Genomic DNA, 22,932 nt, shown 5'->3' with positions numbered 1-22,932 from the left:
AGTCTAATTGGTTGGTTGTGTTTATTAAGGTAACTCTACTGTATTTCTGAAACAGCTTGTTAAAAATAATAAAGACATTAAAGACAGAAATTAAGCTTAGGGGTTGAAAGGTGATGAAAAAGCTTTAATGACAGCTTGACAGTGTTGCTATTGGCAGTTACAGTATTTTATATTATAGCATAATCTTATTCATATGACAAAAACATTTATTTAAATGTTATTCACCGGTTATGTAGGAAAGTTGTTACTTCAGTAAAGACTGGCTATTGCACTTTATTTGAAAGTGTCTGTGGCAACTGTCAAATAAATTCATTACTCATTCAAGACATAAAACATAGTAAAGTGATAAACTGACACACAGCACAATTATTGCAAATACTTTATGGCCAACAGTTGTTAGGAATAGAAGGTGGTGTAAATCTAGAAAACATACCTTTTTGTTTGTTTTCTTGCCTTAAACTAGCACAGCACTCCGAATTCTTCTCACAACCAAAAACCGGGGGCTCTTTTGAACTAGTTTTGTCACAGTACCGTGGAAAGTATTGCCCCAAGAGAGACTTGATTTGGTGTTTTTTTCTGCAAGTTTACACAACAAAAAAGTATTTTGACTTGGTTCTTCATTGATACTTAAAATACGGTATGTATTAAAATGATTCCCGCCGTCACACTTTTCCATGTTTATTGGTGTTGCAACAAGTCAAAATCAATTTCATTAGGCATGTTTGCAGCTGATCGACACAAAACATTATTCAAGAATGTCAAAGTGAAAAATGAAATCTAAAACGGTTTCTAAATGAATTTCAAATGCAAACACAAAAACAATTAGTATTCACCCCCTCAGTATTTAGTAGAGGTGCCTTTGGCAGTGATTACAGCTATGGATACATCTTTTGGATATATCTCAACTAGCTTTGCAAATCTGGACTCAAGCCCCAATTTAGTTGGATAGGGACCTTTGTTAAACAGCATTTTTCAATTCTTACAAAATAGTTTCAATTGGATTGATGTCAGGGTTTTGATTGAGCCGCTCAAGGACATTCACAGACATGTCCCAAAGCCACTCCATTGTTGGTTGTGTGTTTTGATTCGTTGTCAGGCTGAATCTTCTCCCCAGTCTGGTGTTCTTCAACAACCTCTTTGTATTTTGCTCCATTCATTCTTCCCTCAGTTCTGACTAGTATCCCAGTCCCTGCCACTAAAGAAGCATCCCCATAGCATGATGCTGCCACCACCATGTTTCATGGTAGGGATGGTGTTCTGAGGGTGATATTCGGTGTTAGGCATTTGCCAAACAGAATCTTTAAAAGAAACGCCATATTTTGGTTTCATCCGACCATAGAATCTACCACATGGTTTCAGAGTCTCCCATGTGCCTAGGAAGCATAGAGGGAGGGACAGAGGGTCTCTCATACCTTCACTGTCTCTCACTCCACACTGCACAGCCCCTTTCCTGGTGCCCTCTATGCGCTGCGCTAGTGAAATGTCAAGTGCTACATTTGCATGCATATTAATGGGGTGTGACGACGGCGACGCCTGGTGTCTCCCCAACTCTCCGATTCATCAGCTGTCACCACGAAGGTCAGGGAGAGAGGAAAAGCGAGTGAAAGGAAGAAGTACAGGGAAGAGAAGAGGGGCGAGAGAGAAATAGAAGAGAAGAGAGAGTCGCTTTGACTGTAAGAAAATAAGAGGGGAGAAAGACAAAGAGGCTGTGATGGAGAGGGAGTAGACAAAAAGGAGAGAAAGGAGAGGTTGGGTGGGCAGGTTTTGTTTCCAGCTTTACACTAACACACCTAATTCAGTTACGGAAGATCCTGAGGAGTAGCTGATGTTAGAATAAGTGAAACATTACCCTGCACACTAAGCAGGTCTTCCACCTACACTCAGTGGTGCACAAACACACACAAAACACACCCATTCAAGTCCATGTGTGGCCTGATGAACTGTATAACAAAAGCACTTAGCCACTGATACACCAAAACGCCGACAGACATCCACAATGCTGTACGTGCCCAATGCTTACACTCACGCACTCTTGCCCTCGCATCATATTCTAACAGACATCTGTCATTTTCTGTTTGCTAGTGTTTTCCTGTGATAAGCTGCCTGGCTGGAGTGATGGAGTGCATGTCAACTATCCTCAAGGCCAATGACATTTACACATAATCGGATATTAAACACATAGCCCTGTTGTAGGTCATTTCTCATTCTCCATCTGTCCATCTATTTCTCCTTCCCTTTCATTTTTTTTCTATCCTTCTTTATATCTTCCCCCTTCCTGCTCTCTCTTTCTCTAACCCTGTGTCTCTCTTTCCCTCCCTCTTTTTCCAACATACAAACTGGTATCCGTGCAAAACTTTGATGGCAGTTTCAGAATGAATACGGCTTTGTCAAAGTAGAGCACTGGGTCAGAGGTTTTGGCTGTTGATTTGGAATTATGTTGTCAGAGATGACATTCAAAACCTTTCTGGGACAAACACAATTTGGCTGTCAGAGTGCTGAAATGGTAGAGAGGGAGATGGAGAGTATTTTTTGGTGGTGATGTGGGCAGGGATAGGGTAGCATTTCAAAGGTTTAAAACATGGAGAGAGGAGTGGGGTATCTGAGCTGGGAAGAACAAATAGAGATAGAGAGTGGGGGGGTGGGGTTTAAATGCCGGTTGATTGAACATATTCCACTTGTGTGGACAGCAGCAGAATTTTGCACATATTACTTCTACTCTCTGTCTGTCTCCCCCATCTCTTCCCTTTCCATCTGTCTCTTGTGTAGTGATTGCTCGCTTCTAAAAGACCTGTAATTGATTCCGCTGTAATTGGTCAATGACAGGAGATGCTTTTGGCAGAAGTGGAGCATAAACACGCCTCAAAGACAATTTGCAGGATCAATGGAAGGCAGATAGGAAAGGAGGGACTGGGGATGGAGGACGGGTTTGAGAGAGGGTGTTCTCCGGTCGGCTCGGCAGAGGTAGCGAGAGAAACGGGAGAGTGAGGAAAAATGGAAAAAAAACGAGAGAATGCAGGAAGGAGAGTGAGGGGGAAAAGAGAAGGAACGAGTGAGACAAAAGAAGAGGGAGAGAGATTTTTAAGCCCCTTCACCGTGTCTGATTGAGGCCGAGAAAGCTCTGTGGATCAAATACTTTTGAAATAGCTTTTTTCTCCCTCTCTCACTCCCTCTCTTACTCCCTCTCTTTGTCGTATGCTCCTTTTTTCACAAGTGCGGCCTCATCTGCTCTGCTGTAGTGTTCTGAAACAATAGAAGAGAAATAAGCCCAATGCAAGGCTAACAACCCACTCCGGAATAGAAAGAGTCCATTTGTGCTTCACTCCTGCATGATAAGGTTTGATCTTTTGTGGCGGCTGACATTTTCTGCCTGTAAAGTGCAAAATAGATTGGGATATTGGGTGTAAATGGTTAATTAGATGCTTTTATAGATGCCTACTTCATTGTGTTTGTGCACGTGCGTGCGTGTGTATGTGTATTCATTTAATGAGTTGGCCTTCACTGGGATGAGATAATGTGGTTATTATACATACAATACAAGATCTCAACCTTTTTTTTTCTTCTGTGTGCGCGTGCGTGTGTGTGCGCATATGTGTGTGTGTGCGCTTGTGCGTGTGTGTATGTCCACCCACAGGGCTATGAGGTGCGCAAGATAAGAGCCATTGACCAGGATCTAGGAAGTCCCAGGGGCATCGGCTACACAATCGTCTCAGGTTTGTGTCCCACAATCAATGTGTTAATCACACACACACACACACACACAGAGATCACATTGCAGTCTCAAGGAATCAAACCGTTTAAACGTCATGAATATCTAGACCTTTTAGAATAAGCATCTCTATTTCCATACCACCAGGTATACTCCCATACTTTATAAGGCAAATCCAAACACAGACCTTTCATGTAAATTGGAATAAATAAATATGACATAGGTTGTGTTCAGTTGATAGTGATAGCAAAACATTTTGCAACGCAAAACCAGAAATGGCCCTTTAATAGCACAAAACATTTTGAAACGTTGTTATTCCTGGGATATTTGTGATGGCACGGACATCTTCCATGACAGAAAAGTGGACATCAATTTTCTATGCTTCACAGAAATATGTTTTGATTTTCCGTGGTACGTTAACAAATGGAGGTAGCAAAAATGACGTGTTTTTGTCCATGTTTCCCTCTTTACCTTTGAAAATTTTAACTGCCTTCCTTGCCATCTCTTTAACTGTTCGTTTTGGGAAGGTGTACCTATCCTGCTCTGCTTGGATCACGCTACTTCAGCCCAGGTCAGACGCAGTGTGGGCCGTCTGCATTCCACCTAAGTTACACATTAGACTGATTGTGTCTTTGTCTTCCTCTAAGTATGGATTTGTCCATGTTCGAAAATTGTCAGATAACATGGAAAAATATCTGTCAGTAAGCTGAGAATTACTACTTGAATGGGATACCTCCAGGGCAGCCCCATTTTCTGTGACATAGTCAGGGAATCCTTTATTGGTCTGTCACAGTTTGTTGATTTGTGCCAGAGAGTATCTGCGGAAGGACTGGCCGTCTCCCTCTAGATTACTGGCCATCTCCCGTTTTTGCCAAATGGTGTTTTCCCATATATACTGATTTCTTGGACAAGCTGAATGCACCTTCATCCTTCTATGCTAGTGTGTTTTTTGTGGTAGCTTGATGGTTTGTAAGAGTTGGGACTGGTTTGAATGCCTCTGGTAGATTAGAGGCTAATTAACCCACTAATGCCTTGGGTGAACCAAGTGGCTATATGGCTGACAAACTACTGATTATTTTATCATATTGTGTTTGGACTGCAGAGATTTGGGACCGGCCTGCATGTGTGCATGTCTGGGAAGATGAGCGGAGGGAGAGTGGCTTTTTATCCCATGTTTGAAAGGAGAAAATAATGTACATTTTTGTTGATTCACAGATGTATTATTACTAATATGACTAGCTTATTGGCTTATAATAACTAAATTACTGGCTGGCTATCAAGGATTATTTTGAACACACCGTGTGTATGGAGTAAGATATTGAAAGAGTTTAGGACTGCAACAAGTGGATGAAAGGGGGATGCGGGAGATGTGATGTGCATGTGGGAGCATTTCTGTGGGAAAATGAGAGAAAGGATTGTTTTTTAGAATCCAGTTGTAGCAGCTGGCTCAAAAAAACGTCTTTAATGACAGCAGAATCAGCCAATTGTGCGCTCTGCATTCTGTACCATGTGAGTGACGTGAGATTGTCTGCCTTTCATAATTCTTCTTTTGAACAACCACATTTTTAACACCCCAGTTTTCTCTCCTCCTAATCTAGTTACAATCATTTCAAAATGATGGCCTTGCCTTAGGATCAAGAGCCGTATAATCAAAGATTGAGATGTTTTCTCCAAGCAGTCTAACCACACCGTTCTGATTCTTATCACTTATTTCTACACTTAGGAGGTTATCACTGTTACACATGCAGTTTACCACCACTAGTGTCATTGCAGACAACTGACCTGCCACAAGGAGTCACTGTAGTGTTACACAACAAGGTAGCCCTTTCTGAACTCCGCATGTCCACCCCGAGCAGCTCTAAGCCAGATTACGCCGCCCCCTGCTGATCGTTTTACCACGAAGTGGAATGTGTGATAACTGTGATAATGTGGAGTAGGTGACAATGTTCGTCCATCAATGGCCTAGACAAACATTGTGTGCAGGTATGGTGTGCGAACATCACTCTTGCCACTCAATAAGGGTTTTAAATTGTTTAAACATTTTTAAATGTGTCTTATAGGCCTGGAATTACACGATCATAACCATTTGATTGGTCTTGAATGTTTTCAAAAAGATGGATGTTAAAAGGTGAATAGTATCATATTACAATTACCATTGCATAAAGAAAAGTGGGATTTTAGTTTTAAAATATTCATAGATTACTGTTTGAGGAGCTGCTATTTCAACCTCTACACCCCATCACTTGTCACCACATCTCAGGGAGAAGGTAAGAAGGTTGAGGTTAGAGATTACATGCCGTAGTACTTTGCGTTATTGCTATAATGGGGACATTCAGCATCAATCTGAAAATAGCTTTAGTTGTAGACATTGTGACCCTGAGAGTCAAAGCAATGCTCCATGCTGGTGGAGTTCCATATATCAAATGGAGTACTATTGATGTATATATTCATCAACTAGGATTGAATTAGATCTAGGATATATCCAGGTACTTTTTCTCTTATTTGTCCTTGAAGATCCTTTGAAGCTCTGTCAAATAAAATTGGGCAACGTTTGTGAACTGCGATCTTCAGGTGTCCCACTGGTGTTTAATTTGGTTCCAGTCTGGGTTTTAGCTGGGTCATTCAGGCTTGTTCCAAAGCTACCCCTGTCTAAGATCCGCTCTGGAGCAGGTTTTCCTCGTGGTTGAGAAGTATCCCAATAGCACGATGCTGCCACCACCACACTTTACTGTAATTAGCAGTAATTTTCTTTGTCAGATGTAGTGATTCACATTCAGGCCTAAGGATAAAGATACATTGGCAAGCTGTCACACGTGGCAGAAACGTCACTTCTATTTATCTCAACAGCATTGAGAATCGAATTGGGCAGGAAGCTTCTGAGCTGTGCACTCCTGGCTTTGGAGGCAGTGAACATGTTTGTTTGTGCCAGAAGAATTGATGTAGCAAATTATAAAAAATGAATGCGCCAACACACACAAAAAAATTCCATTTGAGTAATGTATCTTTATACTAATACTCCATTTGTGCTTTGTGGTTTATGTCGTTCTCTCACATGCACTGTATGGGACCTTATGTAGACAGGTGTGTGCAAATAATGCATCATTTATTGAATTTAACTTGGGTGGTTTGAAGCTCTAGAATCACCTCAGGAAAGACCAAAGGACACAATGCATTTGACCTCAAATTGGCTTTGGCAAAGGATCAGAATCCCTATACACTTAAGATATTACAGCTTTTATTTTAAATAAATTGCACACATAAATAAAAATAGATTATTATTAGCTACTGTGTGTAGATTGATGGCAAAACATTTTAATAAATGATAAATAAAGTCTATTACAAGATGTGGTGAAGATGAAGGGGTACAGTATGAATACTTTCCAAAGTTACCTTACTGTACCTGACCTCATCATTTATACATATCTAGTGTTGGAATCCTTCTTCAGATGGGTCTATTCAAAATTATATTATCGGATTTTCAGACTCCGGCAAACTCTGGCATGAATGTAGTAGACAGTCATCTGGAGAATCGAACTCACTTGTATGCAGATCACACCGTCTCCCTAGCCCACGAGCTACCATCCTGTGCCCTGGAATGCCCTGGCTATACTCTGTGTCCCCTCTGTGAATGTTGCCAACCATGATGACAGCAGAGGGCATGGTTTTCCAATGCTACACATGCCAGTGCCAGCTGTCTAATTAGGTGGACTGGCGCAGGTTGTGTCAGAGTGGCACACCTCTTATTGATAGAGATGCCTATCCATTGACCATCTGCTGAGTCATCGACTGACCTTATCAGCCACCCTGACCCTATTGTATCCAAAGCCAGGCCATTGACCATGCACGCACGCACAGCCCATTGACCATGCATGCACGCACGCACAGCCCATTGACCATGCACGCACACACAGGCCATTGACCATGCACACACACACAGGCCATTGACCATGCACGCACACACCTTCACACATCCAGAACAGACAGAGAGCCTAACGTCCCATTCCCCCTCCTCTCGCCACTCACGTGCACAGCTAGTAAATGCTCTGTTGTGTTGTCGAGTTGACAGGATGTGTTGAGCTCGGAGGAGAGCATTAAAAAGCCATTAATTAGATGGCGCGTCTATTTTCTCTGTGGTACAGGGAAATTAAGAGTTATAGCGCTTTACTAAGCCCTTGTAGAGAAGGAGCCTGTAGGCTTGATCAGATCATTATCAGTTTAATAGATAATGGATAGTGAAGGATGGTGATGGTGCAGCGCACAGGGACCACAGTGGGAGGATGAGGCAGGAGGTGAGAGGATGATGCAATTGTGTGTGTGTGTGTGTTTTACGCCTACTTCTCATCTCCTGGAGTGTCCTCAGAGGGTGTGACTTAGTCTCACGGGACTCGTCTCATTAGTTCAGTAATTAAGATAAACGAGGTTTTAATTGCAGAGGTGATTTATGCTAATGATCTGGGGATGCGGGATCATGATATTCTCTCTATCTCTCTCTCTCTCTCTCTCTCTTCATCAGTGCTAATCTGGGATTTGATGCGTACAGTACAGTAAATTGTGACGGTCTGTAAGCTTTGGATCTGTTGTTGTTTTTGTTATGTTTGTGCATGCCTGTGTGTAGGCCAAAAACTATGTTGGGTTAGGGTTAGGTTTTTTTGATCTCCTCCCAGACCTGTAGGTGGGCATCAGTGAGCTCCTGGACATGGCGTTACTTGGTGGCGATACATTACGTCCCAGAGGTTCTGAATTGGATTCAGGTCTGGGGAATGTGAGGGTCAGTCAATGGCATTGATGCCTTTATCATCCAGGAACTGCCTACACACTCTGGCCACATGAGGCCAGGCACTTTTCCTGCACCAAGAGGAACCCAAGGCCCACTGCACCAGCGTAAGGTCTGCCCATGGGTCTGAGGATTTCATCCCGGTACCTAATAGCAGACAAGGTACCATTGGCTAGCATGTGGAGGTCTGTGCAACCCCCCAAGGATATGCCTCCCCAGACCATCTCTGACCCAATGCCAAACCGGTCATGCTGGATGGTGTTGCAGGCAGCACAACGGCATCTATACAGACTCTTTCACGTATGTCACATGTGCTCAGTGTGAACCTGCTCTCATCTGTGAAAAGAACCGGGCGCCAATGGCGGACCTGCCAATTCTGGTGTTCTCTGGCAAAGTCCAGTCGAGCTGCACAGTGCTGGGCTGTGAGCACAGGACCCATTAGTAGATGTCAGGCCCTCATGCCACCCTGATGGAGTCTGTTTCTGACAATTTGGTAAGAAACATGCACACCAGTAGCTCACTGGAGGTCATTTTGTAGGGCTCTGGCATTGCTGTTGCACTGTTCCTCCTCGCACAAAGGAGCAGATTTCAGTCCTGCTGCTGGGTTGATGCCCTTCTACGGCCCTGTCCAGCTCTCCTTGTGTAATGGCCCATCTCCTGGTATCTCCTCCATGCTCTTGAGACTGTACTGGGAGACACAGCAAACCTTGCAACGGTACATATGGATGTGCCATTCTGGAGGAGCTGGACTGCTGTTACCGCCTTATGCTACCAGTAGTGACAAGGACACTAGCAATATCCAAAACTAAAGAAGAATCAGTCAGGAAGGATAAGGAGAGAGCAATTGTCTGTGGCCGCCACCTGCAAAACCATTCCCTTTTGGGGGTTGTCTTGCTGTTTCCTCTCCAGTGCTCCTGTTGTCACTTTTATTTGCACCACAACAGGTGACATGGATTCACAATCACTTATGCTTCCTAACTGGTCAGATTGATAACCCTGAAGTTGAATTGTCTTGGTGGGATGATTTTTTTAAGCAGTGTACAGTACTATGGATATTGTTACATTAAGTACTGTTTTCAAAAGTGATCTACAATCAGTTCTTTCAAGAAATGTATTCTATGTGGGCAGTACATTAAGATATCCAGGTCAGGTTGCTTGCACGTCCAATGGTGAGACAGCTGACTCGAGACATGGAACTTTTGAGAAACAGGAATAGTGGAGGACACCAATGCCAACACCATGGCTTTACCTTCCAAAAACAGTTGTTAAGAAGCTGTACAATGCGTGGGGGGCTCCTCAAGCCTGGCCAAACACCTACGTGACAGGCACTCCGACGACCCCTAACCTTATTATAACCTTAATCTTAAACCAAGTATCGTTGTCAAAGTCAAAATGCTGGTATCATGACAACACTATCATCAACACACTGGATCATTTCTCATTTGATCAAACATCAATCCAAAATCCAAACTAAATTTGTTTAACCCTGGGTATTATGCAAAGCATAGCACACCTTACCCAAACTTCTAGTCCCAGCATCAGCCCCCCTCATCCCACCTAATCCAAGCTTCTAGCCCCAGCATCAGCCCCCCTCATCCCACCTTACCCAAGCTTCTAGCCCCAGCATCAGCTCCCAAAGCCCCCCTCATTCCAACTTAAAGGATGTGTCAGGCCCGGACGGGCTGACGTGACAAACCTTTTAATACCTTATTTGAGCCCATACATAAGAAAAAAAAAGAAAAAAAGAAAAGGATTTAAAATATATGTGCATAGTATCTGGAATGCCAGGGGCACCTACTCTAAGGGGAAAGATAAAACCTTCGCACAGGAAGTCTGCCCAAAACAGCTTACACAGAGCAGTATCTCACTGTGTGAGTTGCCCTTAACTACTTTAGACCTGCAATTTGAAGGCCATGTACTGTCAGCCTGGGAACACAGCCTAGGCTCAATGTTCCAGCGATAACCAGACTTTTCAGGCACGTAGTATGAGGGGCTGATACTTAAGCAGCTTGTCAGAAATGGCCTGCTCTGTGTAGCGGTCAAATGCGAAGCCCATTTCAAGAACAAACCCTTCCCTTAAGCCGCCAACACACACATATGGACACATGCATACATACACACACACACACACAGCCATGATCAAACAGCTAAGCTTGGTCAGGGGGATGCACAGCACTGTTCTGACCACTGGGACTGACAGTTTTAAAACTTGGGCTAGTTGCCAGATGAATCCCCGTCCCAACACATTCAGCTGTCTCTGTTGTACCTACAGCCACATAAGTTATCTAATAGAGCCCTGAAAATATGTGGGCGAATGTTCAGTTGAGCTTGCATGCGCTGAGAGCCACAGGCAGAGAACTAAAGATTTTCCCAACGCACTACCTACTGCAAAACCCGTTTCTCTTTTTATCTATTATGATGCAGTGAAAATAAATGGGAACTTAGACCAAACCGTGTAGTTGTTAACTTTTATTTTTAACTGTTTTTTATCTCCAAACTTTGTCCAAATCCCATATCACAGCAACTGGGAGCAGACATGGGAGTGTCAAAAATTGTGACGTGTGTTGCACATCTCAACTAGCCTACTAATCAAACTGCTCACTTAACCGGGACATTTTTGCAGACACACACATTCCCGGGCCATCAACCACAATTGTTTGATCGTGTTAGAATGTGTGAATGAATGCATAGAACTTTGCTCTTCAATTACTTGAATAAATAAGTGAATACTTTGAATAAAAAGAACACTGGGCTTTCTTGATGTGAGAATCCACTTCCTTAAATGAAAGTATCTACTTAGATGTTAATAAAGTGCATGCTTTAACATAACCTCACATTTTGTCCTATGAAAGTACATAGAGAGCCATTTATAGTGCAGTTCATAAGTATTTGGACAGTTAACACATTTTTGTCAGTTTTAATTTGAGAGCATGTACATCCACAAACCGGGAACCATGTAGAAATTATAGCCTTTTGTTTGATAGTCTCTCCATTTTAGGTGACCAATTAATTATACAAATTAGCAATATCTTAATACTTAAATAAAGTAGTCATACTGAGTAGTGCCTGGGACTCCAAGTCTCCAACTCATAACCATCACCAGACCAGCCCATAGATTTCACCTGTACTGTAGTCATCTTCTGTTCCAGCTTGCTTCGGGACATCTTTATTCTGTCTTGCCTTCAGCAAGTGTAACAAATTCTCAGCCTGATTGAGGTCCACTTTTTGACCAACCAAAAATTCTGGTTTGTTTTAGCAGTATATTTGTTTGGATCTGAGCAGATGTTTCTGTAAACAGATTTTTTTTCCCACTGCTGCCAGCAGCGGTTACATCATCAATGAAGACAAGTTAGCCTGTTCCAGGGGCTGCCATACATGTCCAAATCTTAACACCCCCACCTTATTTCAAAGATAAGTTGGTGTGCCAGTTCTTTTTTGCCAGACTGCATAAACAGAGCTGGCCTAAAAGAGCGAATGTCTCTTACTGAGTGAGTGAGTAAGTGACTGACTGACAACCCCTTGTTAAATAGCGTAGTGGTTAGAGAAGCCGAACTGCAAACAACAGGTCCTGCATTCGTCACCTACAGTGGGGAGAACAAGTATTTGATACACTGCCGATTTTGCAGGTTTTCCCACTTACAAAGAATGTCTTACATTTTTATCATAGGTACTCTTCAACTGTGAGTGACAGAATCTAAAACAAAAATCCAGAAAATCACATTGTATGATATTTAAGTAATGAATATGCTTTTTATTGCATGACATGTATTTGATACATCAGAATAGCAGAACTTAATATTTGGTACAGAAACCTTTGTTGCAATTACAGAGATCATACGTTTCCTTTAGTTCTTGACCAGGTTTGCACACACTGCAGCAGGGTTTCTGGCCCAGTCCTCCATACAGACCTTCTCCAGATCCTTCAGATTTTGGGGCTGTCGCTGGGCAATACAGACTTTTAGCTCCCTCCAAAGATTTTCTATTGGGTTCAGGTCTAGAGACTGGCTAGGCCACTCCAGGACCTTGAGATGCTTCTTACGGAGACTCTCCTTAGTTGCCCTGGCTGTGTGTTTCGGGTCATTGTCATGCTGGAAGACCCAGCCACGACCCATCTTGCTCTTACTGAGGGAAGGAGGTTGTTGGCCAAGATCTCGTGATACATTGCCCCATCCATCCTCCCCTCAATACGGTGCAGTTGTCCTGTCCCCTTTGCAGAAAAGCATCCCCAAAAATTATGTATCCACCTCCATGCTTCACGGTTGGGATGGTGTTGTACTCATCCTTCTTCTTCCTCCAAATACGGCAAGTGGAGTTTAGACCAAAAAGCTCTATTTTCATCTCATCAGACCACATGACCTTCTCCCATTCCTCCTCTGGATCATACAGATGGTCATTGGCAAACTTCAGACAGGCCTGGACATGCGCTGGCTTGAGCAGGGGGACCTTGCGTGCGCCGCAGGATTTTAATCCATGATGGCGTAGTGTGTTACTAATGGTTTTCTTTGAGACTGTGGTCCCAGCTCTCTTCGGGTCATTGACCAGGTCCTGCCGTGTAGTTCTGGGCTGATCCCTCACCTTCCTTATGACCATTGATGCCTCACGAGGTGAGATTTGCATGGAGCCCCAGACCGAGGGAGATTGACCGTCATCTTGAACTTCTTCCATTTTCTAATAATTGCCCCAACAGTTGTTGCCTTCTCACCAAGCTGCTTGCCTATTGTCCTGTAGCCCATCCCATCCTTGTGCAGATCTACAATTTTATCCCTGATGTTCCTACACAGCTCTCGGGTCTTGGCCATTGTGGAGAGGTTGGAGTCAGTTTGAGTGTGTGGACAGGTGTCTTTTATACTGGTGACGAGTTCAAACAGGTGCAGTTAATACAGGTAATGAGTGGAGAACAGGAGGGCTTCTTAAAGAAAAACGAACAGGTCTGTGAGAGCCGGAATTCTTACTGGTTGGTAGGTGATCAAATACTTATGTCATGCAATAAAATGCTAATTAATTATTTAAAATCATACAATGTGATTTTCTGGATTTTTGTTTTAGATTCCGTCTCTCACAGTTGAAGTGTACCTATGATAAAAATTACAGACCTCTACATGCTTTGAAAGTAGGAAAACCTGAAAAATCGGCAGTGTATCAAATATTTCTTCTCTCCACTGTATTTTGATAGTTATTGTACCAATGTACCAATGTTATTGTACCAATGTTATTCACAAATTTTTGTGCCATGAAATGAAATAGCTTTGGCAGTGTAAAGTTCATCTTCAATCTCGCTAGAAATTGCTCAACTCTTGTGACTATTCCAAGCAGTAAGTTAGACACTAGTAAGCCTATTACTGGCTAAATAGATGTTAAAACAGCCAGTGACAAAAGCCATACATTTCATATATGCCATTTGTGGTGGAGGTAAACTTTATATGAAATGTAAGTGATTTTAACATAATACTTGTCTAGCAACTGGGGTGATCTATAGTGCTGTGGTGTAGTGGTGGAAGACACTGCCTCTCATGTGGGAGACCTGGGTTCAAATCTAGTGAGGGCAACAACATTTATCACTCTTAATTGCGGGCTGGCTGAACTAGGCTTTTCTGGTTTTCACTACAATTTCTACTTGCCATCACTCTCATTGTTATTTGTCTTATTTGTCCACTATACCTTTTTTCCAACCTTGCATTCCAACCTCTGAAGTTCAGCTGGTGAAGTCTTTTGCGAATGACAGAAACATTCACACCTACCTCCTGGATAGTGTTCTGTATCTGTTTGAAAGTTCTTTGTTGTTGTTATTGTTCATGGTGGTGAGCATAATGTAATCATCTACTGAAGATGTCTTCCTTGGTCAACCACATTATTTGGTTTTGCTACGCTAACCAATGATGTTCTTATTCATCTTAATGTACAGCAATTTTTGCTTTTGGCATACCTAATGTTTATGACTATGTCTCTGATTGATTTTTTCATTTCATAATGTATCCATTGTGATGACCAGCTTGACTTGCATTGACACTTCTTTGGTCCCCTTGTTATCAGACACCAGTAATAGACTATGCAAATGTGCAGCGTAGAATTAAGACTAGTCCTTCACAGGTCTCTTTTGCATGCCCTAATGATGCAAACAAACAAACCTGCCTAATGAGAGACAGCTGTAAAGCCAATTGTCGAAATACCTTTTGGAACTATTAAATCGGGGGAATATGTAAAAATGTGGTGTTATTTGTAAACAGTTTATCTGACAAATATGGAAAGGAATTCCCTGAATATACAGCTGAAATGATGTACTTTTACACCAGTCTGTGTAAATGATAATCCAAAGTGCTGAAGTAGAAAACAAAAACATTAAATAAGGTGTAAGTGAACAAATAGTTATGGACTGCACTGAAGCATCAGCAGCCAATTCCAAGGAGCTTGGTGATCTGGTCCCCTAAGACTAGGAGGTGGAACAGGACATTTTGCCCCCTTCCTCTCACCTGGCTAGCAGCCTAAAAAATCTAAACGCGGGAAGTGGGGGTGACTGGCCTAGTCTTACACCCACACAGGTCAGCCAGGTACAGCCATACCATTTCCTGCCTGGAAGGACAGATAAGCAGGAAAAGGTGATTATTTCCCTTGCTTCATCCTCCTCTTCACCCAACACCATATCTCTACCCTCCGCGTGGCTAGATATACACTGATTAGCCTTTCTTCAGGCGGCAAGCTGTAATATTGGCTGAAGTGAATACCTTCTTATTCTATAGGGAGCTTCCATGTCTGCCAGGGGGATTTCTGTAGGTTTTTCAATTAGCTGCTTTGGGGCTAACAGCACTCAGACTGGATGCTTACTGTAATCTCTCTCAGGTGAGGTCTTGTAGTAGCCTCGCGGTCAGACTCAAATGGATCCAATTGGACTCTGGTCAAAACTAGTGCAGGGGACAGTATCACTCAAGTGGGACTTTTACCCCTTCTTCTCCAGTGATCTGTTCAGACCCTTTCATGTATTCTTAATGCGGCAGAGTGAACATGTTAATTTTCCTTCTGCTTCATTCTTGCGCAGTGTAATATCAAAGACTAATGTTTTTCACGCAAAATGCAGTTATTGAAACCAATTCCTTCAAAAAGATTGGTGATATTAATAAGAGTTCCTTTTCTGTTCGTTATTAAATTCCTAAAATACTTTGCTTTCGTTGTAGTAAAATGGCAATAGCAAGTGGGTCTGTTTTCCTGTTATTGGTCTAGAATTTACCTTAGTGGCTTTTGGGTGTCTCCACTATTTCTGCTGCCTCTTCAGTATGTGGGAGATATTCTAAGAGCAAGTTATGTCTCCATTTCATAAAAATCACTAGCGTATTATGTAAAACTAGTTCATATATCCCAGAATAATTAGGGAATGTGTCCATGTTAATTCTTCGTTGATGTATTAAAAAAAGTTGTTTGGCCTGTTTGCTGAAGTTTGATGGTTTAGTGCACTGCAATGTCTGTCTGGTTATTGTGTTCTTCAATTAAATAATAACACGTGGACCTTTACTTTCTTACAGTGTTCAGAGAGAGTTATTTGGGCTTTATTTGGAGGGTTGGGTCTTCACATGATTGTATATGTGTTTCTTGTGTCATAACGATTGATTTTATCTGAAAGATATCTTGTGTTCGATCCAAGCAGTGGTTGTGTGTCAGTGACTGTCCTGTCAATGCCTATAGTATACAGGTGCTGGTCATAAAATTTGAATATCATCAAAAAGTTTATTTATTTCAGTAATTACATTCAAAAAGTGAAACTTGTATATTATATTCATTCATTACACACAGACTGATATATTTCAAACGTTTATTTCTTTTAATTGTGATGATTATAACTGACAAAATCCCAAATTCAGTATCTCAGAAAATGTGAATATTACTTAATACCAATACAAAAAAGGATTTTTAGAAATGTGGGCAACTGAAAAGTATGAACATGAAAAGCATGAGCATGTACAGCACTCAATACTTAGTTGGGGCTCCTTTGCCTGAATTACTGCAGCAAGGAATGCGACAGCTGAAACCCATGTCTTGCATACGTCTGTGCTTGGTGGTTCTTGAAGCACTGACTCCAGCTGCAGTCCAGTCTTTGTGAATCTCCCCCACATTTTTGAATGGGTTTTGTTTCACAATTCTCTCCAGGGTGCAGTTATCCCTATTTCTTGTACACTTTTTTCTTCCACATCTTTTCCTTCCCTTCGCCTCTCTATTAATGTGCTTGGACACAGAGCTCTGTGAACAGCCAGCCTCTTTAGCAATGACCTTTTGTGTCTTGCCCTCCTTGTGCAAGGTGTCAATGGTCGTCTTTTGGACAGCTGTCAAGTCAGCAGTCTTCCCCATGATTGTGTTGCCTTATAGAACTAGACTGAGAGACCATTTAAAGGCCTTTGCAAGTGTTTTGGGTTAATTAGCTGATTAGAGTGTGGCACCAGGTGTCTTCAATATTGAACCTTTTCACAATATTCAAATTTTCTGAGATACTGAATTTGGGGTTTTCATTAGTTGTCAGTTATAATCATCAAAATTTAAAGAAATAAACACTTGAAATATATCAGTCTGTATGGAAAGTTTCACTTTTTGAATGGAATTACTGAAATAAACTTTTTGATGATATTCTAGTTTTATGACCAGCACCTGTATAGTACAAAACACATGTATGAACACACTCAAAACATACTATCTGTATTGAGTACAAGGGTTTCTGAGACTAATGGTCGTGTGGCTGTCTCCTGTCTATTCCAATCTGGACAGATCTCTTTTACTGCAGAATAAAGCAAGTCAACCAGAAGTGTGTCTTCCGTTTCAGTATTAAGTTGGTTACATTAAAGTTATAGTGAGATATATAAGTTCTATACTTGAACTTTTCTGTCCGTCTTTGATTTTGTAGTCTTTGTACCTTCTCTGATTGCACGATTACAGCTTTGAACAGAACATGTTGTAGGAGAGTATACAGTAAGGCTTTGAACCAACATATGTCTAGACTTTAAACAGATTTTGATTTTGTTTTTTCAAGCAGCTGCTTCCTTTTCAGAAGATGCTCGGCACTGGCAAGCAGATGGAAAAGTAACACACACTCACACTTAAAGTATTGACAGACACATGACACGCAATGACGCTTAAGTCATTTAGCAGGCGAACATTCTCTGAAAACGGGCAGGGAGGGACTCTGCTGTACTAGCTTCATGCGGAAGCTGGTTATACCCTTGAGGTACGAGAACTGAGAATAGCTTTGACTAGGCTGTGTGGGAGCTGACCTACCATATAGATGGGAGAACAAAAAGCTTTGGTTTGTGGGGTTCAAGGAGTGCTTGATGGTAGGTAGGGACAGTTCCTCTTTCTGCTCTGCAGGAAGTCCTTATGGCGGAAAAAAGGGTTCTATTGCGCTGCGGGGAGATGAGTATAGAAGGGGGTGGCAGTCACCCTGCCCAACAGGGTCTCACACTACATTTGTGCAAACTGCAGGAACCAAGTTTGACACGGTAGGGGGGCTGTGTACTGGAACCCTACTATGATGTCCCTCTCTGTATAGTTCTCTTCTCGCAGACAGTCTGATCACGTCGCACATTGACATTCTCAACCTGTGAAAGAGCTGCTCATCTGTTTTTCTTACCGTTGCGTAACGCAGCAATGCACAAGCATCACGGCCATCCAATAATGAACCCTCTTTCAAAGTCACTTAGATCCATTCCTCTGGCCATCTTGATCCAAAGGCATTTTTATACATGCAACAGAGCATACTAGGATGTTAATTGCTTAATTGTATCATGCAGTACACCTGTATGGTAGCATCTTCATTTTTTATGTTTACTCTACTTTTTCCTTTTATTTGTCACCTGTCTGTGTGTAGCTACATAGAACACATTAGATTAGCAAGGGCTGAACAAAATCAGCTTACATTTGTGCTTTATTTATCATATATTCATTCAAATTAGTTGGCCATAAAGAATTCTCACATCATTTAAGATACAAAAAATATGCAAAGTGCTGTGGTAGTGCATTTGTGTATTTTCGCCAGAAAAATATACAAAATCAGTGACAATACTTTGTAAAGTGTTTGTGTGATATTGTCATATCCTACCTGAACACAAAAATGTTGAAACAGGCTACAAAAAATATTTCAAATTCCTGAAGAAAAAGCACAATTTAGCGATATAGGAGTGCTTGCTTTAAGACAACGAGGACCAGTACAGAGAGGATAGCCAGTGGTTATCGATAGTATAGGGACCGTGGAGCATGCTAATGAACTTTTCTCTCAAAACAGTGTAGACAATGCTACGGTGCTAGGTAGGCTATTTTCATTTGAGATGGAGCTAGAGTTTCTAATCCCGGAGTATGACCGTTATCAATAAATCTAAACTTTTTTATAGATATATACAACATTTAATAAAATGTATTTATCTGATCTATTTATGTATTCATCGTCAAGTTCCATTGGCAAGTTTTGATTTTGGTTCAACTTAGCTGACATTAGTGTTGAGAGAAGTGTAGGAGAATGGGGGAGTACACTACAGCATTATGTACATTGAAGTTACCTGCAGTGTGGACTTTTATGCTAGTCATGATTGGAGTATATAGCTAATATCATGATGCCTGGTGCAGCAATTGAGCAGGTGATGTTTCAGATTTTAGTCTGTAATCAAACTTAGAATCAATATTTGGATTCACCGAGTAATATCTACTGCTTAGTGTAACAATCTCAAATCGCCTGCCCGCCCACCTGCCACTTTGCTATAACCTAGGTTCAGCTGAACTGATGCCATTGCATGGAGCCCTACTGTACAAAGAGCAAGCGGCAATAGACCAGACTTCAGAGATCAAGTACTTGGATTAGTAACTGCACTGCTTCAAATCATCTGAAAAATAAATAATATAATTTTCCTGTTTGTTGAAATAAATAATATTCTCTATATTTATTTTTAAACCTATTGGCACATTTAATTTAGCAGACTCTCAATCAGAAGAACCTACAGGAGCAAATCATTTTAAATACTTTGCCCAGGGACAGAACAAGATTTTCATACCTTCTTCGTCTTCTCTGGTTTTATCTAGCGACTTTTTGGTCACCGGTCAGATGCTCCAACCACAAATCCCTCTGCCTTGTTCTTCTTTCTGGTCTTCCACTAGGCTTTTGTAGATTATGAAGGTTCGCAGAGGTGATGGACAACTAAATTCCCACTGGCACACTGCCTCAGTCTTTGCTATTGGCCCTTCCAGCAGCTGTAAGGAGAGCTTGCAGGGTCTCTGGTGTGTGGGTCACAAGCGAGCAGTTGTCTGAAGTTGTATTTGTGACCACTTGAAGCCTTGAACAGGTTTCCATCCATTGTGTACATACCCACACATAGGCGCACACAAATTCTTTATTATAAACACACACACACACACAGATAAGAGCCTGCCAAAGCTCAATCCTAACGCAGTCTCTTGGAAAGAGAATAGTTGACACCTTGAGCCAAAAGATCAAAGTCTTTAATCAATAATCCTGGGTTTGACTATTTTTCTTGAGCACTAGAAATAGGGGATCGATGGTTCTGCCTGCAACTTGAATGAAAAAAGGTTAGGTTTTGAACTGCTCCTGTGGAGTGTGGATAAGTTGAGGGCTTTCTACTACTTATTATCCCACACAATGAAATGCATGTCTTTCCATCTGTTTGTTGGTATAGTAAGTAGTTCAGTCACATGTGATGTCTCAGACACCAAAGCACAATTCTAATGAAACTAGGTAAAATGATGTGGGCTGAGATGTTAGTTTGGCTAAATCATAAAATGACAGCAGTTACCAAGAAGACACCAGCGGGTGTACTGCTTGTGGCCGCTGAAAAAACTAAATGTAAAATCTGTATCTGCCTTCTTCAGCGGTAAACTGGAATGCATTTTATAGAAGGTTTATTGGCTGCCACCTTCCTCCCATTGAGGTCATATGATGTTATGCAAGAACTCTCATGGGAAAGTTTCCTCATGCAGGAAACACCCACTTACATAAACCTCTTTTGTAAACAGTTTGAGTTACATGTCCTATATCTCCACTATCTCCAGGATTCTGGAAGGGGAAAAGACAGGATATTTCCTGGCAAAACATGATTGGCTGAGATAAAGGGGTTCACAGTTCTGACGGTTGCTGATGTGTTTAATGAGAAGGGTGGGGCTAAAGTTTAACTATGCTGAATAGGCGTGAACAAAGAAAAGTTCTCTAGGGTGAAAAAACTCAATATCTTTAAGATTTAAAAAAAGTAATCGGGAAAATGTTCCCACCTCTGTACTATATTATTACAATCCCCTTCTTTATCAATACAGTTATTACTATATTATCTTGATTATTGCTTTGTCTCGCACTTTTTTCCCAATAACTTTCGAAAGAAAAACTTTTAATAAACCTTCTTGTTTAGTATTCATGAAATGCAGCTTATCTGCCAATAGCAAAATACCCGGGGGGCCATTATCACTGTGCACAACAAGGACACCAACACACACACACACACACACACAAGCTGTCATCCTCAAACACTTGAGGTGCCTGTGTATGCCTGTGTGCAAAATATAGCTCCTGTATCTCTATATGGCTGTAGCCAAAGGCTTACACTTTTTGGAGTTTGTCAGTGAGCCTAAACCTCAAAAGAAACACTAATTGATTTAATACATTGAACAAGGAAACACATCATCTTAGCCCTTTAAGACCTAGTATTGAATCTATTTCATTATTACACTGTTACTGTAATGTTCTGGCAGTCCCGGGGTATTGTCCAGAACATTGTTGAAATATCTTTACTTGAGTCTTGGTTTCCTATATTGGCTCTATTGCATTATTGCATCCCTGTGACGTACCAGAAACCCTGTGGTGTTGTCATAACATTGTGAAAACATCTCTTCTTGGCTTAGTCATGGTGGTTAAACTTGGCAAATTCTTGCTGCATGATGTTGTCCAGAGCTCATGCCGCGAATGTCATTGTTCTGCCCTAAATCGTACCCTCTTCCATAGTGCCACACTTTAGTGTGTGACAAGGTAGTGCACTAAATGGGGAATGGGTGCCATTCAGGACAACGTAAGATAGTCATCCAATTGTCACACACCTGATTGAACTCATCAGATTTTTCAGTTTTTTTGTTCATAAAGCACCACCCCATAATAACGACACTACACATGTGTTTTTCACTTTCGCGATTCAATGCACTCTACCTCGCCTTTTCTCTCTGGTTCTCTCTCTCGCACATAGTGAGCACATGTTGAGAATTTAAATAGCTCTTCTGTCAGCAGTGAATGCTGTGTTACTTGTCCATATCATACTGTCTATCACTAACTAACAGCCTACTTTATCTCTGTTAACCTAGAACTAAAGTTATGCATAACTGGTCAACATTCTAAAGACAATTTTCCATAGTACTGGAACAATTTCTGCACATTCCCTCATGCATTAAATTGTCTCCTGACAGTGCTAAATTACCATTTATGTTTACACAATGTGTCCATGAGATATTCCAGGTAACTATAATGATACCTATACTAACTACCACCATGTGTCATTGCCATTTTTACTGGATTTAACATGATATTCATGTAACTGCTGATGCTAATGCTGTAAATGTTATGCAATTCTTTGGCCACTTTTGGTAGATAAGAATGGTGTGTGTGTGTGTATGATTGTGTGTGTGTGTTTACATGGTACTTTCTATAAACTAAGGTACGGATTAGCATTTCTGGTAGTAGATAACTGTTTAGAGCTGTTACAAATTCATGAATAACAATTAGTAATTTCTTTGCATTTGACTACATGAAGTCATAAACAGGAACAAAGACGAATACAATTTACAAGTTGGATAAAAACTATATTCAAGCACTTTGAAATGTAACAATACAATGTCTATGAAGTTAAAGTGCACTGGCGGTTTTTATTAGAGGGCATGTACATCTGTATCAGATTAACCATGTAGAAAGGACAAATCAACATTATCTACAATATCGTAGTCTTATTTTCTAATTACATTCAATGATATTATTATTTTCATACAATTACTTCCTGGAGTCTGTGTCCCATAGACATCACCAGACATCTTCCCAGGTGATGCTCTGCTAGGCCTGTACTGCAGCCACCTTCATTTCCTGCTAATTACCAGGGCTTTTTCCCATCAGTTTTTTCTTCAGCCTATGAAAGTCATGCTCATTAGATTCAGATCAGTGAACTGACCTGATCAGTCAAAAAGACCAGAAGAACTGAAAAAGTCCTAATCAGCTATATCAGTGTGTTAGTAGTCATGAGTTTAGAGGCATTTGGTTGTATATGAGCAGACAAGATGTTTCTGTTCATTTCAGATTCATCATGCATCAACAGTTATGTCATCAGTCAAAACATATGACCAAGTTCCAGTGACAGTCATACATGCGCAAAACACACATTCAAACATATTTCACGGATACAGTTGTATGTCCGTTAAATTTTTTCACCATACATTTGGTAATCATTGTCTATTA

General features: G+C 41.3%; 1 protein-coding gene across 7 annotated transcripts in view; it reads left to right on the top strand.

Annotated features, from left to right (window-relative positions):
- Window positions 1-22,932, top strand: part of cdh23 (cadherin-related 23) — a 306,221-nt gene that overhangs the window by 137,531 nt on the left and 145,758 nt on the right. For all 7 annotated transcript variants that reach the window (XM_034292848.1, XM_034292850.1, XM_020047355.3 and 4 more), the window contains exon 9: window positions 3,632-3,710. In XM_034292848.1, coding sequence (XP_034148739.1) covers window positions 3,632-3,710 — 79 coding nt within the window. The remainder of the gene's footprint in view (window positions 1-3,631; window positions 3,711-22,932) is intronic.

This window comes from Esox lucius, chromosome 6 (assembly GCF_011004845.1).
Source record: "Esox lucius isolate fEsoLuc1 chromosome 6, fEsoLuc1.pri, whole genome shotgun sequence".
NCBI lineage: Eukaryota > Metazoa > Chordata > Actinopteri > Esociformes > Esocidae > Esox > Esox lucius.
Note: the sequence above shows the minus strand (reverse complement) of the source record. Positions and strands in the feature narration are given on the sequence as shown.